The 19,637-nt window shown below is 53.7% G+C and overlaps 2 protein-coding genes across 2 annotated transcripts; one reads left to right on the top strand and one right to left on the bottom strand.

Moving 5' to 3' along the window:
* Positions 1 to 1,775: 1,775 nt before the first annotated feature.
* CALR (calreticulin) lies at positions 1,776 to 5,678 on the bottom strand. Its single transcript, XM_047095634.1, has 9 exons — positions 5,525 to 5,678; positions 5,055 to 5,156; positions 4,641 to 4,844; positions 4,113 to 4,207; positions 3,814 to 4,023; positions 3,621 to 3,734; positions 3,391 to 3,534; positions 2,643 to 2,735; positions 1,776 to 2,552 (listed from the first exon to the last, which is right to left on the bottom strand). Exons 1-9 carry the CDS (start codon positions 5,613 to 5,615, stop codon positions 2,352 to 2,354), a joined length of 1,254 nt encoding a protein of 417 aa, XP_046951590.1. The 5' UTR covers positions 5,616 to 5,678; the 3' UTR covers positions 1,776 to 2,351.
* A 2,752-nt stretch (positions 5,679 to 8,430) lies between these two features.
* FARSA (phenylalanyl-tRNA synthetase subunit alpha) lies at positions 8,431 to 16,833 on the top strand. Its single transcript, XM_047095633.1, has 13 exons — positions 8,431 to 9,066; positions 11,383 to 11,520; positions 11,603 to 11,701; positions 11,785 to 11,903; positions 12,828 to 12,920; positions 13,005 to 13,133; positions 13,210 to 13,325; positions 14,779 to 14,863; positions 14,959 to 15,058; positions 15,150 to 15,318; positions 15,421 to 15,498; positions 15,649 to 15,763; positions 16,438 to 16,833. Exons 1-13 carry the CDS (start codon positions 8,920 to 8,922, stop codon positions 16,574 to 16,576), a joined length of 1,527 nt encoding a protein of 508 aa, XP_046951589.1. The 5' UTR covers positions 8,431 to 8,919; the 3' UTR covers positions 16,577 to 16,833.
* Positions 16,834 to 19,637: the final 2,804 nt, after the last annotated feature.

Raw genomic sequence — 19,637 nt, 5'->3', positions numbered from 1 at the left:
CTAGGCATGCGCAGACTACAGTCTGTGCCTGGGGTCGGGGCGAGCCGCTTCTCAGTCAGCACGCATAACGTCACGTGGTTTCCTGCGAGTGACGCCATGCCCGTTAGCGGTGACGTCATACAGCCACAAAATGGCTCCGACGACCCCACTTTCGTGCTCCTATGAGTTTGTTGATTACATTGAACAGTTTTTCATGTACTTCTGGATATTTATATCTCTTCCATAAAAACTTCATTTTTGTCTTCCAAATGAGTTTTATTCTGGTCTGGCCACCCTCACAGGAACCCTTACTCAGGGCTGGAAAAAATACTCCAAAGGTCACCAACAATTAAATAAAAATTCGAGAAACGACATTTGGCTGCGGAAACAGGAACGACTGGCATTTTGTGACCTCATTCGTTACTGAGGGAGAGTTGGATTTGGGGAATGAACCTACAGTACTAGTTCCTGGGTGCCCCATCTCTCTCTTGCTCCTTCCCTGACCACTTTGTTCACCCCAGTATCCCCAGTCTGACCCAATTATTTAAGTAAACTTTCACCTTTCAAGGCCTCCCTACACTGAATACAGAATCTCTCCACCAACTTTTCCTGGATACATCAATTCTAGAGGCCTCCCAGAGGGGTGGGGCTGGACCACAGAACACAGTAGGGTAAGCATGGTGAACCATCCAATGAATATGGACTTGAAGGATTGCTTAGCCTAAGCTGAATATGGTGTTTTGTGGGACTGGTTGGAAGCAAGGTTGGGCTTATCTCCCAGTTACTAGGTGGCCTTCCCATCCTGAATCATTTCCTGCCTCCAAACCTGCTCTTTAGTTTCCAAGCACTCAACCCAAGCGCAGCACCAGGCAGTTACCAGATACTTCACACATTGCTCAACTGTAACAAGGTCCTGCTGTTTTTCTCCTCTACGGCACACCAAGCCTAGATGTTTCCACCACAGGCCAAGCTGTCGAGGACCTCTTGCCTCTCCCCTGCAACAAGGGACATGAGCTCCAGCCTACTTACAGGACTTCAGTGACAGCCTTGTGGTCCCCAACAAGAGATGGGCCTAGGAGAGCCTCAGAGGCCTAGACTTGGTTGACCTGTCATCTCTGTACCATCCCCCCCGTGGGACCATCTCTTTCCCTCCAAGAATTTAAAGACCACCAGCAAAGTATTTACCACCCTTGAACCTATATTCATGATTATAAAAGGAATAGCTTTTAACACCAGCTGAGACTTTTACAACGTGGTTAAGGGGCTCCTGGGTGGCTCAGTTGGTTATGCACCCGATGGCTCAGGTCACGATCTTGCAGTTTAGGAGTTCGAGCCCTGCGTAGGGCTCTGTGCTGACGGCTGAGCCTGGAACCTGTTTTGGATTCTTTGTCTCCCTCTCTCTCTGTGCTGCCCCACCCCCCTCACTCATGCTTGCTCTCTCAAAAATAAACATTAAAAAAAAGTTGTTTTTTTTTAAAAATAAGTATATATGGATGAGGGTCCAATGGATGGCATGAAATGGTGCTAAGGTGTGGGTTCATAGCCCTGCTCTACCTCTTACTGAATTCTGGCACACAGCCTCAAACCGAACTGGTATTAGAAACAAACACCAATTCGGTGCAGAGTTCTCATGTGGAGTATCTGTAATGGCACTTAACAATTGCTCTCCTCCGACTGGTTTGGGGTTGTGGGGGTAAACAACAACTCCTATCACCTTATGGGACATTTAATCAACACCTCAGCTGCTGAAAAATGAGCCTTACTCGAGTCCCATCCCCCAGAAGGAGACACAGGAGGAAGACACAAAACTTAATTTAATAGAAATTTTGTTTGTAGTTCTTACATTCTCAGTGTGACCCGAGCTGGAACCCACTGCCCCACCCAGAAGTGGCCCAGTCCTGGGAACAGGGGAGGAAGGGAGGTGGTGGGTAGGGGTCAGAGCTCAGGCCCTAGGAGCCCTGTTCTTCCTCAGTGCTGGGGGGGGCTGGGGATGCCACCCTCTTCTCCTGCCCCCCTCTGGGATCCAGGAAGGAGAGCAGATGGAGTCTCGGGCCTGGGGCTTCTCCTCCACATTCCCCTGCCCCCTCAGGTTGGAGGGGGACTAAGGGATCTGGGGAGAGAAGGGGACAGAAGAAGGCAAAGATGTCAATCAAGAAAGAGGAGGATCAGGAATAAGGACTAAGGAGAATCAAAGACAAAACACCAGTTTAAAAAAAAAGGGGGGGGGAACAAAACCAAAATCCACCCCAAATCACAACCCGCCTGGAAAAAATGAAAGTTCTCCAGTCTCATAGAGACATTATTTGGCGCAGCCGGCTCTGCGGCAGGAGCGCTCAGGCCTCAGTCCAGCCCTGGAGGCGGTGGTGTGGCCCCTACAGCTCGTCCTTGGCCTGGCCAGTGGCAGCATCTTCCTCCTCCTCTTCCTCCTTCTCATCCTCGTCCTCCTCATCCTCATCCTTGTCTTCCTCGTCTTCCTTGTCTGCCTCCTCCTCTTCCTTACGCTTCTTGTCCTCCTCTTCCTCCTTTAGTCTCTGTTCCTCATCTTGCTTGTCCTTCATCTGCTTTTCCGCCGCCTGTACACACACCACACCCGTATTTCAGGGCCGGGCCCCCACCCACCAGACCTGCCCACCCCCAAGCCCAGGATCAGACCCTGGTCCCACCTTCGTGACACCCCAGGTCTCGTTTCCAAACTCCTCTGCGTACGCCTCGTCGTTGGTGATGAGGAAGTTGTCAAAAATGGTGCCAGACTTGACCTGGGGGGCAGGAGGATGGGTGGACGGGTGGTCAGAGGGGACAACACTCCCACCCCCTCTGTTCCCAGGACCACTACACAAGGCCCTTCACTTTCTTCATCTGTAAAATGGGGTCTCGGTCCCTTTTTCAAGTATTTTTCCAGTACCTTCTACCACCCAGGCACCATTCTAGGCACAGAATATTTGTCAGTGAATAAAACGTCAACCTGGTCTCTCTAAAGTTAATTTTCTTCCTTTGATTTTTTTTCTAAAAGTCACATTTATTTATCTGTTTATTTATATTCTTTCAGCAAGCTCTACTCCTGACGTGGAGCTTGAACTCATGCCCCCAAGTATCAAGAGTCGCATGCTCTACCAACCGAGCCAACCAAGCATCGGTGACACTAATTTTCTAATGGGGTAATCCAATTAACTTCTAGTTGTTGAGGACAGTTGAACAAGCTCCTTTGCATAAAGGGACTGAAAATGGTAGCTGGCACATAAATAAGCAAAACCTCAAAGAGAGTGCTATGAGCGCTCCATAAGACAGACCACGAAATTCTTCAGAAAAAGCACTGCTTTTGGATCAGACCAGCTCGGGGTTGAATGCTACCGTCCCTTTCCTCCTGGGTGACCCTGAACCTGTGAAGTGCTCCAGGTATCCCCTCGGTCTCACCTGCCAGAGATCTAAGCCCAGGACAGCAAAGTTTTCATAGGCATAGATGTTGCTATCAGGGGAGTACTCAGGGTTGTCGATCTCTGGGTGGATCCAAGTGCCCTTGTAATCTGGGTTGTCGATCTGCCGGGGCTTCCACTCGCCCTGCAGAAGAGGAAGGTAACCAGTGGGTGAGTGGGGGTCAGCATACTCCCCACTGTGCGTCCCCCCAACCCCGCTCAGAGCCCCACCTTGTACTCAGGGTTCTGAATCACTGGTGGTTCCCACTCTCCGTCCATCTCTTCATCCCAGTCCTCTGGCTTTTTAGCATCAGGGTCAGGAATGTGCTCGGGTTTGTCCCAGTCCTGAAGGTACACAGAGAGGTCAGTCAACCCAGCTGTCCTCTACACCCTCCATGTAGGGAGAACCTGCCCAAACACCAACCTCAGGCTTGGAGTCTGTGGGGTCATCAATCTTGGCCCGCTCGTCCCAGTCTTCAGGCTTCGCAGCATCAGGATCCTTTATCTTCTTGGGAGGCAAGAAGTCCCAATCGTCCTCCAAGGAGCCTGACTCCACCTGGCTGTTGTCGATCTTCACCTCATAGGTGTTGTCCGGCCGCACAATCAGCGTATACAGGTGTGTGAATTCATCATCCTGAAGAGAGTGGGAGATGAGTGGCCCCGCCCACCAGGCTGGCCTCTGACACTCCCCTATCCGCCTTTTGTCACCACCCCCAGTCACACCTTGCAACGAATGTCCTTGTTGATCAGCACGTTCTTGCCCTTGTAGTTGAAGATGACATGAACCTTCTTGGTGCCAGGGCCACAGATATCCGGGCCTACGTGAAGAGTTGGTCCAGTTAGAGCCAAGAGGATGCCCACCGTAGCAAAGCTCCCCGCCCCCCCTTTACAAAGCAAGACTTGGTTCTTAGATACAGATCTGCAAAGGGTCACAACACAGGAATCAGCCTCTGACTGGTTCTAAGGGGCCGTAGGTGGCAACTTTCAAAAAGGAAATAACCAACCAACCAACCGGAGCTCTAGAATTTGATACGGCTAATATCAGGAAATAACTACATAAAACACCACAAATTAACAGTTTCACACCAACAAATAACAATGCAATCCTCTCGTTTCCCCTCCCAAGGCAAGCCTCAACTACATAAATACAGTCCATATCCTCAAAACTACCTGTCACCAGCTTTAAGGGTCCCTGACATTTAAGTCTCCCTGTAACTAATCAGAGGTCAGCACCAGGGCGGGGCCCCTCACCAAACATGATGTTGTATTCAGAGTCTCCGTGCATGTCCGTCTGGTCCAAGCCCTCTGGAAATAGCTTCACGTAGCCGCCCCCACAGTCGATGTTCTGCTCGTGTTTTACTGTGAACTGCACCACCAGCGTCTGGCCCTTGTTGCTAAAGGGCTCAAATCTGGCCGACAAGGCATAAAAGCGGGCATCCTGGCTTGTCTGCAGCCCTAGCAAGAGACCAGAGTGAGGTCATGGCTCAGCCCCAACCTCCATAGACCCTAAGTATTGGCCGTACAAACCACTGCCCCTTCCTCCCCCCCCCCCCCCGCCCCGCTCATGGGGATCCCAAGCTATGTCTGTCGTGTGCAAGAGCTTCCTCCAGGAAGTCCCCCTGAATCCGATCACCGCCCCCCCCCCCAACTCCGCCAGGCTCTTACCTTTATCCTTTTCCTGGTCACCGTAGAACTTGCCGGAACTCAGAACAAATTTTCCAAAATCTGACTTGTGTTTGGATTCAATCCAGCGGTCGGTCCACCCGTCTAGAGGATCAAAGGGGCAGGCTCAGTGCGGCCGTACTGACCCACTCCACCCCCACCGAATATCTGCCAGTAGCCTCAAACTGCTGCGGACTGGAAAAGGGATAACCCCCGACTGCCCCCGCCCCAACCTCTAGTTTGACACCTTGGATAGCTTAAAGGATCCTCCGCCAAACCCTAACTCACGCCGCGAGAGTCCGCTGCACCCTCGACGCTCCCCAAGGGACACACAACGGAGGATCGCCTGCGGCTTTAGTCCCCGGAGGCCACCGTATTGGCCCTCTAAGCAGTAATTACAAGCGACAACGCAGATCTAGGCTGGGGGACCGCTTTCGTCGTCGCGGCGGCCTCGAGGCGGGACCAGGCCTTACCTCCGTCCAGAAACTGCTCCTTGAAGTAGACGGTGGGCTCGGCGGCGGCCAGGCCGAGGAGGCCGAGCAGCAACGGCACGGGTAGCAGCATGGCGGGCCGAGGGGGCGGCGGCGCGCGGGCCCTTTAAACCTCTCCTCCGGCGGCGACTCTGCAGTAGGGACGGACGCTGCCGCCGGCCGCGCGTTTTTATACCCTACTGTCTCTCAAACCAACCTGGCCCGGCCTCTTGTCCCGCCCTCCGCACCTTATGATTGGTCAGTGGTCACGGCCCTGACTTCCCATTGGGTCCTTGTCGTCTGAGCAGGTTAGTATGTGCCTCGGAACGCAGGGTTCCCAGATGGCCGATTTCTATTGGCCATAAAACTGGCCAATGAAGGACGACCACGCGTTGTGGGGGCCGCCCACCGATGTGGTGGGGGCCTCGAGCCCCTCTGGCCAGGTCATGTGACCAGACCTCGACCCAACCCCGCCCTAGCCCGCGCGCTTAGCTCCCGATCTGGGAGTTTAAAGAACGCGCGCGAGTGCCGCTGTCACTGCTCAGGACCGGGGTCCTGCCCCAGCTCGCCTTCTCTCGTCCCCTCTGCGGGTAAGGGTGGGCAAGGTTTTCCCAGCCACGTTCTACCCTGCAGTTGGGGAACCCTTACTGACGCGTTCGCTCTCGCTCGCCCCCGCCCCGGGCCACGGTGGGGCAGAGGGCGCCTGAGCTCAGAGGCCGAGTCCTTGTGTCTTCACTTCATCCCGGTGCCACAGCCTTGCAGGCCAGAGAGTAAAATGTTAGCTCTCTCCTCTCTGGCCCCTAGTGCCCTGGCCGCCTGTCAGACTGCTGCTGTGTGACCGGGGCAAGTCACTTAGCATCTGAAGACACAGGAGCCCCTAAGAGGCTAGGAGGAGAAACTTTGGCTAGGTGCCGCCCTACAAAACCGCTTTCAGTGCTGTTAGGGTTGTCCGGGGACAGAGGGAAGGAAGCCCAGAAGGCTCCAAGATGTGACTATAGGCTGTGGTTCCCAGAGTGGGGTAGGGTTGTTCCTCTAATTGCGGCCTCTCCTTTACCCCTCCCTCAGCCAGTAAAGGGGTCGCTGCCTGTGGTCTCCCACAAACGGCCTGCCTTTTGCAATTAAACGGCTAAAGAAGAGAGGATGGGGGTTCCGTTGGGGAGGAAAAAAAGAGACAGATGGTGGGGAAGATAAAGTCCAAGGGAGATGGGCAGGACCCCTGAGTCTAGAGTCTTCTGAAGCCAAAGGCACGTGACTGACAGTGACAGACACCATCTCCCTGCCCCCAAGCTGCAGGAAGCAGGAAGGAGGGCTGGGGGTTTCCCAAGCCCTGAGCAAACAGGCTCTGGACCTGGGAACGTGGGCTTGGAAGGGGGAATCCTGGCAAAAGCGGGGAGGGGGGGGTGCTTCGGGGATAGTGGTGGGGACTCAGAAAAGGGAGGAATAAGGAGTCTTGGAGAAGTTGGGGTTCTGCCCCAGGCAGTATCCAGTATCAGCCAACATGACCCCCCCCAATCCCTGGTCATGAGGAGCCCCAATCTGGAGTGGCCACTGCAGGCCTGCCACTGACCCTCCAGCCTTCCCTCCCTTCCGCCATATGTCATGCACACATGAGCTTGGTGCTTCCTGCTCGAATGTGGACACTCTGATGGTCTTATTCACTTTACCATCCCCCAGTGTCTCTTGCAGCACCTGGCACCCGGCAGGCTTAAAATCTACTCGCTATGTGACAGACAGAAGGAAAGACTCTTGGAGGAATTCAGTAAACAAAACAGGAAGAAAGTGCTTTGAAGCTAAGAAGGGACTTTGAGGGACACATCCCGAATTTTTATCAGGAGCTTACCGAAGGGTCAGGATTGGGTGATGTTGCGTAAACCCATCTTCCCGGCTCAAAGAGTAATCGTGATGGTTAAATGAGTAAAGGTGTTCTGCTTAGAATCGTAGTTGTCACATGCTCCACACAGTTGACTCTTAGCAAGTACGTGTACATGTGTGGGTAGTATTTTCAGTTAAATAACCTGCGTTTATAGCATCTCTATCCAGGCAAGGAAAGAGGCACAGAAAGATTAAGCGATTTGGGTGAGTGGCATAAATGGGATTAGAATCTATTTACACTGTCTACTATAATCTCCACTGGCCACATGTGACTGTTGACCATTTGAGATGTAGCTTGTCCCAACTGAGATGTGCCATAACCGTAGAAGCACTCATCAGATTCTGGAGACTTAGTACGGAAAAAGAATGTGAAGTATTTCATTAGTAATTTTATAGTAAGTATGGAAATAATCATTTGGACCTGGCAAGTTTGGTAAATTCTTCCAATTAATTTCACCCATTTTGTTTTTGACATTGCTACTAGAAAGCTTAAAATTAGATTTGTGTCCCGCATTCTATCTCTACAGGCCAGAACTGGTTTCGAGTATGCATTATTGCCCTGACATTGATCTTCTCCGAGCATTCAGGGATGGGGGGTGGGATCGGAGGTGTTTATAGTTTCTGGCACCATATCTAGCAACTATTTGTTGCTAGAGACCTGCCACCCTCTTGAGCCTCCATTTTCACATTTGTGAAATGGCGATGATATCAATATCTGTATCAAAGTTTTTGGGAAAATGAAATAACACACCTGAAGCACTTAGCACTGGGCAGAGCACACAGGGATGTCCATGTAGGTTAGCTGCTACCTTGACTGTAACTGTTATTAGTTGACTCCCTCTCCCCTTTGTATATAAGGAGAGTCCCTACCTAGTCTCCCTTTAAAAACTTAAAAGTAAGGGTGCCTGAGTGTCTTAGGTAAGTGTCTGACTCTTGATATTGGCTCAGGGCATGATCTCACAGTTTGTGGGAACGAGTCCAGCCAGGCTCTGCGCTGACAGTGTGGAGCCTGCTTGGGATTCTCTCTCCCTCTCTCTCCCCCCCCCCCCGCCCCCCGACTGTTTGTTTTCTCTCTCTTAAAAATAAACACTAAAATTTAAGGGGGGGGGGCACCTTAAAAGTAGTTGACCAGGGAATGACTGTCCCTGAAGCCCACCACCTACAGCCCTCCCACAGGCCAATACAGAAAGGCAGAGGGCTCCTGGGCACAGAGAGACAGAAGTCCAAGGTCACACCGCCTGCTGGAGGTGGGGCTGGGTGACACTTAAAACAACTCTGTGATTCTGTCCTTGAGGTTTGCAATTTGGCCTCTCTAGTCCACCAGACACCACTATTGCAGCTAGGGTGGAGGTGGGCACGGTGTCCCTCCCACCCCCTAAGGTTCCATCGCCACACTGAAGATGGCGGCATTCTGAGCCCGGCACAAGGTCCGCCACGCTCAAGATGGCGACACACACTCCCGGTTCCGGTTCCGGTTCCGGTTGTTCAGGCTCCGGCGGGATACGCCGAGCACGCTGGGCACAGCCATGGCGGACGGCCCGGTGGCGGAGGTGCTGCTGAGGCAGCTGGCGGCGGCCGATGGCGGCCTGGACAGCGCGGAGCTGGCGGCTAAGCTGGGCGTGGAGCACCAGGCAGTGGTGGGCGCCGTGAAGAGCCTGCAGGCGCTGGGAGAGGTAAGTCGGGCCCGTGATGCCTGGCCTTCTCGCTTTTGTACCTGCAGTCCTCTTGCCTGGAAGGCACCGCTTCTTGAGGAGTCCTTCAGGAGTCCATCCTGGGGTGCGCGGGCAGGGAGTCGGAAACAAGCGAGAGCCCGGGAGCGCTGACGTTCCGTTCGCAGTAAACGTCCATTGAGAGAGAGTTGGCGGGGGCGAGGGGCACGATGGTGAGCCAGGAAGAGGCGGTCCCTGCCCTCACGGAGATTGCGATCTAATGAGGGAGACCCTCAGGTGACCTGCAGAGTGATGGAGGAAGCACAGGCAACCCAGAGGTGACAGCTGGCCCAGCCTGGGGAGTCAAAGAGAACGTCCTGGAGGAGGTGGCAGCCGAGTCGGGCCTCTGCACTGAGGAGGAAAGCTTCAGGATCAATGGTGGGAACGGGAAACAGGCGTAGAAAGGCATTAGTAGAGACAAAACTTACAAGGCCTCGTAGGTCTTTATCTCACGGGGGTACTGGGGGAGCTGGAGCCAGTCAGATGTATGTGCTGTCTGCATCACTTTGGGGAAGGATTGGCAGGGGCAGGACTGGTGGTGAGGGGAGGAAGGCAGAGGCTGGCACATCCCCAGGGTAGAGGGCATGGTGTCTGGCTGTAGGGAGGCGGGTGGAAGGGAGAGGGGATTCCTGGCAAGGCAGGGGGAGCATGGATGAAGCCCAGCCTTTTCGACTTGGACAAGTGAAAGGTGATAGAGCCGTAAGAGGAGATTCCAAGAGGCCTGTAGGCCCCCCAGGAGGCTGGATCCTCAAGGCTAGGAATCAGAAAATATAACTGGGGTATGTATTCGTTGAACTCATATTCTGTGCCCCACTTTGGTCTCAACTTCATTTATCATCTAGTCCTTGCCATAACCGGAGGATGTTAGCACTGTTACGCCCGCTTTGCAGATGTGACAGTTTCTGAGCACTGGTCAGTAACTTGATCAGCGTCATGAGAAAGGACAGGCAAACCTGGATTTGAAATTAAGCATTCAGGGGAGCCTGGGTGGCTCAGTCGAACATCTGACTTCGGCACAGGTCATAATCTCCTGGTTCACGAGTTTGAGCTCCACCTCCGGCTCTGTGCTTACAGCTCAGGGCTTGGACCCTGCTTCGGATTACGTGTCTCCCTCTCTCTCTCTCTCTCTCTCTCTCTGTCCCTCCCCAGCTCATGCTATGTCTCTCTCTCTCAAAAATGAATGAACATTAACAAAATTTTTAAAAGACAAAGAAATTGAGTATTCAGGCTGCAGATCCTGAGGTTATCAGTGCAGGAAAGGTATCTTGTGGGGTGACAGTACCTTGTTTGATGTGGAATTGACTTGTGCTGGTCACAGAAGGTTAAATAGTGGCTATTTGATGTGGTTCAGTCTAACAGCAGAGATGGTAATAACAATGATAGGAACAGTGGTTAGAATTTATGCAGTATTTGCTGCTTACTGAATCCGTTACTTGTCAAGAAAACTTCCTGTGGTAGAGCCCATCACACCCTTCTCTTGTGGATAAGAAAACTTGCTCAGGGAAGTTTAACAACTTTCCCAAGTTCACACAGGGGGTGAGGAGCAGAGCTGGGAATTAGAATGAAAAGGGAGCTAAGCCCTATGGACCCCAGCCGGCCTTGCCCCTCTTTTTTTTTTTTTTTTTTTTATTTAAAAATTTTTTTTTTACATTTATTTATTTTTGATACAGGGAGAGACAGCATGAACGGGGCAGGGTCAGAAAGAGAGGGAGACACAGAATCTGAAACAGGCTCCAGGCTCTGAGCCGTCAGCACAGAGCCTGACGTGGGGCTCGAACTCACTGACTGCGAGATCATGACCTGAGCCGAAGTCAGATGCTTAACTGACTGAGCCACCCAGGCGCCCCGACCTTGCCCCTCTTTATACGACCTGGACCCATCCTTACCGTGGAGCTTTGGATCCCTGTGTGTAATGTGGACACGGGGGCCCTTCTCTGACACTCCGGGCGCTGAGATGTGAACACGTCAAATGTGGAGACAAGTCAATTCACCTGGGACCTTAAAAATCTTTCTTGGATTCGAAAGCAATCGAATTTATTTTTTTGCTAGGTACCATTCTCAGGACTTTACCTCACTCTGGGAGGTGTGAGCCATCTCTCATTGTCTGCATGTTACAGAAGGGAAACTGAGGCTCAGCAAGGGGCAGTCACTCAGCTGGGAAGTGGTGCAGCTCGGATGTGAGGCAGGCTTCGGGCACTCTGCAAGCCCAGTGCTGTGGTGAGGGCGTGCCTGGCTCTGAACCCTGTCTCTGTGCGTGCCCCCTCCCCCATTTCCCTGCAGATCATTGAGGCTGAGCTACGTTCCACCAAGCGCTGGGAGCTTACCGCTGAGGGCGAGGAGATAGCCCGGGAGGGCAGCCATGAGGCCCGGGTGTTTCGCAGCATCCCCCCGGAGGGCCTGGCCCAGAGCGAGCTTATGGTAAGGGCCTAGGGACAAGGCCCAGGGAGGTGACGGGGTCAGGTGGCCCCATGCTCCACTTACTGTGGCCTTACTCCCCCAGCGACTGCCCAGCGGCAAGGTGGGCTTCAGCAAGGCCATGTCCAACAAGTGGATCCGCGTGGATAAGAGTGCAGCTGATGGGCCCCGTGTGTTCCGAGTGGTGAGTCCCTGCGTGCAGGCGGGCAGGTGTGCACATGGGCACCTGGCCCTCACAGTGCCTCACACCTGTCATCATCACGGCAGGTGGACAGCGTGGAGGACGAGGTGCAGCGGCGGCTCCAACTGGTCCAGGGTGGGCAGGCTGAGAGGCTGGGTGAGAAGGAAAGGAGTGAGCTCAGGAAGAGGAAACTGCTGACCGAAGTGTGAGTGGGTGCCCCCTTTCCATCAGCCATCATCTGTGTGGTCCCGAAGGAGTGGGGGGAGGGAGTCGTCCTGCCCACACTGGGGCAGTGCTGTCAGTGTTCTCCAAGCTGTGTTTTACCCTATGGTTGTCAAGCACTCATGCCAGGTTCATGCCGCCTCAGGGCCTTTGCTCATGCCACGAGTTCTGCCGAGAACTGTCTTCTCTTAAGCCCAGCTTGGGCATCACACCTGTGCCTGTGTGTCACCTTAAAGAGGCCATCCTGACACCGATCTCTCCCTTTGAGTTCCGTAAAAGCGGCTCGCTTATACTTTCCATTCTGGGTGCCATGTTTATTTCCTTTACGGCTCTGATTTCAGTGTCTGAAATTGATTGAATGCTGGGACCTGCACAGGCTGGGGGCTCTGCTCTCACAGGTACTTTGAGCAGGTACCAAGTGGCATAGTGGTTATGAGAACACAGACTGGAGGAGGGCTGCCCAATCCAGGTCCGGGCTCCTGGCACTTACTAGTTGGGTGACCTTTGCCAAGGCATTCGATCTTTCTGGGCCTCAGGTTCCTCATCTGTAAAATGACCCCTTTTCACAAAGTAGTGGGATGATTGCAGTGGAAGAGAAGAGAGCCTGGCACGGGATAAACCCTTGAGGCTTGACCTATTATTCTTACTCAGCTGGGTGCTTAAGTACCTTGAACAGGTCCTGGCACATAGTAGATTCTAGTTAAATGCTTGTTGAACGAATAAGTGAGTGGGCACAGCAATGTAGGTGTGGGGCAAATAAGAGAATTTCCGGTGACGATAAATGTTGGGAAGAAAATAAAGTAGAGCGACTGAGTGGGGAGTGTTGGGGTCAGCCTCAGATAGGAGTTCAAGGGAAGCCTCTGGAAAGAGGTGACAGTGGGCAACCCCTTCTCTCCTCTGGCCTCAGGACCCTGAAGACCTACTGGGTGAGCAAAGGCAGTGCCTTCAGTACCAGCATCTCCAAACAGGAGACAGAGCTGAGCCCAGAGATGATCTCCAGGTAGGGAGTGGCCCCAGGGACTGGGGTAGGTTGGGGAGGGAGGGCAGCCCTCACCAGGCCCCTGTGCCCTGCATCCTCTGACAGCGGCTCCTGGCGGGACCGGCCCTTCAAGCCATACAATTTCTTGGCCCATGGCGTCCTCCCAGATAGCGGCCACCTGCACCCTCTGCTCAAGGTCCGCACGCAGTTCCGGCAGATCTTCCTGGAGATGGGGTGAGCACAGGGCCGGGGGTGGGGCTGGCCCAGCCACAGGGCGCAGGCCAGACGGTCAGGCTTCATCTCCCTCCAGGTTCACAGAGATGCCGACCGACAACTTCATCGAGAGCTCCTTCTGGAACTTTGATGCACTTTTCCAGCCCCAGCAGCACCCAGCACGTGACCAACACGACACCTTCTTCCTTCGAGGTAGGTGGGGTGGGCGCCACCATCAGAGGCGCCAGGCCCGGGCAGAACTTTTTGGAGTGGCATACTTACTTTATGGAATAAACTCCATCCTCGCTGTGGCCCACCGGGCCGCTGTGAGCTGGGCCCGTTGACCTCTGTGACTTCCTCCCACGTCCTGTCCTGCCCACTTCGTGGCCCTGGCCCGTGCTGCCAGGCAGCTCTCGGCCAAGGACCATCTTCTCCCAGATCTTCGAGGTGGGCTGCAGCATCAGACCTCTGTTAACGTGTCACCTCACAGAGGCCACCTTGACATGCCTTTGTCCCCCCCAAGGTCAAAACATCCCTCGTCCCTAGTCTCTAAGCTTGGTTTCCGTTTTTTTCTTTTTTTCGCAGTGCTTAGTACTGTCTGAAATTGAATGACTTTCCACAGTGATTGTCATCGTCCCGCACAGGAAGGCAGGGGAGGCCACTGAGTTGGATGCCTGTTACCCGGCCAGGAGCAACAGTGGCATTGCTGTCATAGTTACCATGGCCCCCAAAACTTATTAAGTACTCACCATATGCCAGCCGCTGTTCTAATTCTCCTGCCAATTGTAGGAAGTACCGCTGTTAGCTCTCTTTTATAAATGAGGAAAGTGGGGTTCAGAGAAGGAACATCGCCTGCCAGGGTCACACGGCTTATAAGCAGTGAAGCTGGGATTTGATGTCAGGCTTTTCAGGTGCACCAAAATGATGTTTCTGGAAAGGGATCTTAAGAATTTGCATATTCACACAACAAGTGATTGTTCGGCCTCTCCTGTGTGCCAGGATCTTTATTAAACACCTGGGTTACCGCAGGGCGCCTGGGTGGCTCAGTCGGTTGAGCGTCCGACTTCGGCTCAGGTCATGATCTCGAGCTCCGTGGGTTCGGGCTCCGCATCGGGCTCTGTGCTGACATCTCAGAGCCTGGAGCCTGTTTCAGATTCTGTGTCTCTTTCTCTCTCTCTCTCTCTCTGACCCTCCCCCGTTCATGCTCTGTCTCTCTCTGTCTCAAAAATAAATAAACGTTAAATAAAATCAAGCCTTTGTTTAAGTAAAGGCTAAAGGACATGAGGGAGAGAACCATATCTGGGAAGGAAAGTTCCAGGAGAGAATGGCCAGTGCAAAGGCCCTGAGGCTGGAATGTGCCTGGTATGCTGACGTATCAGCTGGGAGGCCCTGTGACTGGAGGGAGTGATCAGTTAGGAAGGAATGGGAGGTGACAGGACCGCATCACCAGAGAGCGAGCTTCATCATCTCCCCCCCCCCCCCCCCCCCCCCCAGGGAGACGGAGGGCTCTGGGCAGAGGGATGTGACTGACTTGGATGTTCGCCAGCACCCTCTGGCTGCCGTGGGTGGCGAGGGTGGGAGCCGCACGTGTTGCTGTCTGTCCTCTGTGCAGTGGCTGTTTGAGAAATGCTCCTTGACTGACCAGGTGATGCTCTGTCCTGCCCAGATCCAGCTGAGGCCCTGCAGCTTCCAATGGACTACGTCCATCGGGTCAAGCGGACTCACTCTCAGGGTGGCTACGGCTCACAGGGGTGAGGCGGGCCCAGGGCTTCGGGGTGTCGGGACGGGGGAAGAAGGTCGGGGACCTGAAGGCCACAACGTGGACTTGCCATTTGTCCTCCCGAAGGTACAAGTACAACTGGAAGCTGGAAGAGGCCCGGAAAAACCTGCTGCGCACGCACACCACGTCGGCCAGTGCCCGCGCCCTCTACCGCCTGGCCCAGAAGGTGCAGCTCAGCCTGGGCAGTGGGGGAGGCTGGGGGCTGTCCTACCGGCCTTCTGACCTACTCCCGGGCCTGGCCTGCCTGTCGCCCCCAGAAGCCCTTCACGCCGGCCAAGTACTTCTCCATCGATCGTGTGTTCCGAAACGAGACCCTAGATGCCACACACCTGGCCGAGTTCCACCAGATCGAGGGTGTGGTGGCTGACCACGGCCTCACCCTAGGCCACCTCATGGGCGTCCTGCGGGAGTTCTTCACGAAGCTGGGTAGGCAGGCGGGGCCACAGTGGGCGGTGTTAGTGGGGCCGAGGATGCCATGGCCGCCAGGCTCATCTTCCACTCCTCTGTTCCCCCGCTTCCCCTGCCCAGGTATTACCCAGCTGCGCTTCAAGCCGGCCTACAACCCCTACACGGAGCCCAGCATGGAGGTGTTCAGCTACCACCAAGGTCAGGGTGGAACCTGGTCCTGGGAGGGGGAGGGATGTCTCAGGCTGCCTACGCTCAGCCCGGGTCCCTTTCACTGCCAAGCCCACTCCCAAGCTCACTGCCAGACCCAGCATCATCCACACGATCTGCCCTGTCCTTCTGCTTCTACAGGCCTGAGGAAGTGGGTGGAAGTCGGGAATTCTGGGATCTTCCGCCCCGAGATGCTGCTGCCCATGGGACTCCCCGAAAACGTGTCAGTCATTGCTTGGGGCCTCTCCCTGGAGCGGTGAGTGTCCAAACCACTCAGGGTGTCTGACTTGACGGGCCCGGGGGCCTGCAGACCTCCAGCACCGTCCATCTATTCACTCACTCGATAAGCCTTTAGTGAGCATCTGCTGTATGCTTGGTCCTGTGCTATGAGGATGACAGCACACGTTCCTGCCTCTGTGAAGTTAGGGTCGTAGTGCAGTGAAAAGGATGATAATTAGTAAGATACATAAGTAAATCGAACAGGTAAAGTCTGGAGTGTGTCTGAGGCCAGTCAGTGCTGTAGGGAAAATGCAGCAGGGAGGACTAAGGAGACAAGGTTGTCAGGGAAGGCTTCGAGGAAGAGGGGGTATCTGAGCAAAGACTGGAGGTGAATGGAATAAGCCAGGGGAATACTGGGAAGGGTGTTCAGTCAGCAGGAACAGGCAGTGCAAAGGCCCTGAGGCAGGAATGTGCCTGCTGTGTTTGGAGAACACTGAGAAGGTCGAGGTGGCCGGAGGGAGAGAGTCAGTAGAGTGAGATGAGATGAGGGTGGGAAAGGGGCAGGACACAGGACACGTCAGGGCCTTGTGCGCCCTGGGAGCAACTCGAGCTTTTATTCGAAGGAGATGGGAACCGTCGGAGAGGGTCTGATCAGAGGAGAGCGTGACCTGACGTGGTGTTAAAACTGTCTCCTCCCCTCCCCACCCAAAGCCCAACAATGATCAAATACGGCATCAACAACATCCGGGAGCTGGTGGGCCACAAGGTGAACCTGCAGATGGTGTACGACAGCCCCCTGTGCCGCCTAGACGCTGAGCCGGGGCCCCCACGGACACAGGGCACCGCATGACGTGGACCGCCCCGGGATAGCCCGCCTTCCCTGAGCCCCTGCCGTCCAGCCCCTTTGCATCCCTGCCAGTGACCCTCTCGTATTTATGAGGCCTCTGTGAGGCCATCCCCCCGTCCCTGGTAGCTCCTCGTTCCCCATCTGCCCCACGGTCCCAGGGGTGGGGGGTGGGGGGCAGGTAGCAGGTATGATCTATGAAGGTGGGCCCTAGGGAGCCCTGCGGGCCAGCTGCTGGCTAATAAAGTGGGCATTTGTCCTCATATGGTGCCTTTCCTTAGGGATGGAGGAGTGTGAGGAGTCCTCGGTGTGAGGGGTGGTGGGTTGGGGATCCTGGAACCTCAGGAGCCCCTGGTTGCCTGAGCCTGCTCCATCCCCCTGGGGAGGACTGGCTCCATCAAGCATTTACCCGTCACCTGGTGGTGCCAGGCTGTCCTCTAGGTGAATGGAACAGAAGCCCCCCGCCCCGGGGCGAGGGGCATTTGGGAGGGGAAGGTCAAGGCAGGTGCCAAGATTCCCCCTGGGAGCCCAGCATCGTGGGGTGACAAGGGCAACTTTAAAACACCGCCCCCGCCCCTCCTCCTTTTTTTAAAGAGCAGTTTCTGGCGCACGGCAAAATTGCGCAGAAAGTACGGAAATTTCCCCGTATACCTTCTGCCCCCACGCGTGCACAGCCTCCCTTCTGTCAACATTTTCGCCTCCAGAGGGGTGCATTTGTTACAATGAATGAACTACACAGTCCCCCACGGTTGGTTCATGGTTTACATTGTGGTTCACGCTCGGTGTTGTACATTCTCTGGGTTTGGACAACGTAAGATGATGTGTTTCCATCGCTACGGTATCATGCAGAGTATTTTCACTGCCCTAAAAGTCTTGTGCTCCGCCTGCCTGTTCATCCCTCCATCCTCCCCCTAAAAAGCTGCTCTTTTTATGTTAGGAAAAAAATTCTCATAAGGGGCACCTGGGTGGCTCAGTGGGTTAAGCGTCTGACTTCAGCTCAGGTCATGATCTCACGGTTCGTGAGTTCGAGCCCCATGTCAGGCTCTGCTGACAGCTCAGAGCCTGGAGCCTGCTTCGGATTCCGTTGTCTCTCTCTCTCTCTGCCCCTCCCCTGTTCGAGCTGTCTCTCTCTCAAAAATAAGTGAACATTAAAAAAATTCTCGTAAGGATTTCACGGGGGCTCAGAATAGGGAGATGAGTAGGACAGAGCTTCGTGAGCCCACATTGAACGGTGAGTGGGATCTCTGTTTCTGTGCAGATGTCTTAAAGCAAATCTCAGCCTCCACATTGCTCACCCCACATCTTCAGGGTCAGTGCACTTTGGAAATGTGAACAGTTGTATAACCATGAAGCCGTCGTAAAACCCAAACAGTTGGCAGCTGAGGCCGTGGGCTTCTCCAGTCCCAGGGCCTGTGGGCACCAATCTCCCAAGGGCTACTTGGTCGATTTTTTTTCCTTTATTTCAAATTAATTCACTCATACGGAAAAATACTCATTCATGCAACAAATGTGCACCTCCTGAGTCCCAGCAACGTCCTGAGCTGAAGACCGCAAAGCTGATTCAGGTCCCTGCCGTTGGGAGCTGGCGTGGGGGGGCGGGGGCAGGGGGGAAGGGAACACAGGAGGCATAAACAGATAAATGCAGAAATGGAGGGAGAGGTGAGGCCACAGAAAAGTGAAGGTGGGTGGGGAAGGTGAAGCATATATAATGTTAAAATTAAGCCTAACAAGCGCCTGGGTGGCTCAGACGGTTGAGTGTCCGACTTCGACTCAGGTCATGATCTTGCGGTCGGTGAGTTCGAGCCCCGCATCAGGCTCTGTGCTGACAGCTCAGAGCCTGGAGCCTGCTTCGGAATCTGTGTCCCCCTCTCTCTCCGCCCCACCCCTGCTTGTGCTCTCACTTTTTCAGAAATGAATAAACATTAAAAAAAAAAAAAAAAGCCTAACACCATCTGCCCAGGTTGGATCAAATCGGCACGTTGTATTTGTTTTGGGTCTTTCACATTTTAGATCCATGTTATCTCCTTTAGCCAGCACCTTGCTGAGATTGCTCCCTCCTAAATTTGGTGTTTCTCATTCTCCTGTGTTTTTAAGCTTTTGCTATTGTATATATTATTTTCACAAAACATGGTTGGACTTTGCTTGTCTTCAGAAGTTACACAGACGCTGCACCATTAAAAAAAAATTCCAGCAAATTGCGTGTTGCTTTTGTTCCTGGCCAGTGTGTACGTGTTTGTGTGTGCATGCTTAACAGTAAATCTTTGAGATTTTTCTCAGATAATCCTCAAATCTTCAAATCTGGTGCTGCAGGAAGCTACATTTTGCTTTACATTGTGGCTTTGCCACAAGATACTAACGTTAGCTGCTTTGTATTAAACTCCTATTGTGTTCCATATGTTTTTCTCTGAATCCCTTACAGTAGTCTGACGTTTTAGATTTTATTGCCTCAGTTACAGGCAAAGACGGATTTTGAGATTGAGTGGCAGTTTTATGCCCCGCCCCCCGCCCCCTCCAGCCCCTCTTGCTGGTAAGAGAGCCCAGATTCAAGCCACGTTCTCCAGAATGTAGGTGTCAAGATGTGTGCCCGTCCTTGTGTGGCAGGAGACAGAGCCCTGCGCAGAATCCCTGCTGCCTCTCCTACCTGGACACTATGCCAGGTGTTTCAGAGAGCAGGGCCACTTTACCAGTGAACTGGAGCAAAATCCTAACCCCTTGCTTCGGCTCCCAGCCCAAACCTGCCCAACATTGATCCCTCACCCACAACCCCTGTTCTCCCTCCCCACTAGGCCTAGCTGCTCAAGCACACTTGAGTTTGCTCCCCTCAGGACCTTTGCACTGCAAACGCCTATTCAAATCCTTTGCCCATCTCTAAGGGCGGGGGGGGGGGGCTGTCTTATTATCTAGTTGTAAGAATTCTTTGTAGATGCTGGCTGTGAGTTATGGATACATGTTTTGCAAATATTTTCTCCCCATCTTTGACGCCTCAAGTGTCCATTATTATTATCACTACCATTGTTCGTAAGGGATATGGGTCCGAGTCTGTAAAGGCCAGACCCTACCAAGCTTT

The sequence above is a fragment of the Lynx rufus genome, unplaced genomic scaffold (assembly GCF_022079265.1).
Source record: "Lynx rufus isolate CCGP_SWC_20201006 ecotype Redwood Valley unplaced genomic scaffold, mLynRuf1.p SCAF_4, whole genome shotgun sequence".
Lineage (NCBI taxonomy): Eukaryota > Metazoa > Chordata > Mammalia > Carnivora > Felidae > Lynx > Lynx rufus.
The sequence above is the reverse complement of the archived record's forward strand: the minus strand, read 5'-3'. Positions and strand labels throughout refer to the sequence as shown.

Bases quoted from the DNA above. Each gene is read 5' to 3' on its own strand.
- CALR (XM_047095634.1), bottom strand. From the start codon at position 5,615: ATGCTGCTACCCGTGCCGTTGCTGCTCGGCCTCCTCGGCCTGGCCGCC. The intron at 3,735-3,813 runs GTTGGTGTTTGG...GTGTACCTTCAG, and splicing joins CCACAGACTCCAAGCCTGAG to GACTGGGACAAACCCGAGCA. The intron at 2,736-3,390 runs GTGAGACCGAGG...CCTGCCCCCCAG, and splicing joins TGGGCTTAGATCTCTGGCAG to GTCAAGTCTGGCACCATTTT.
- FARSA (XM_047095633.1), top strand. From the start codon at position 8,920: ATGGCGGACGGCCCGGTGGCGGAGGTGCTGCTGAGGCAGCTGGCGGCG. The intron at 11,521-11,602 runs GTAAGGGCCTAG...TTACTCCCCCAG, and splicing joins TGGCCCAGAGCGAGCTTATG to CGACTGCCCAGCGGCAAGGT. The intron at 14,864-14,958 runs GTGAGGCGGGCC...GTCCTCCCGAAG, and splicing joins GGTGGCTACGGCTCACAGGG to GTACAAGTACAACTGGAAGC.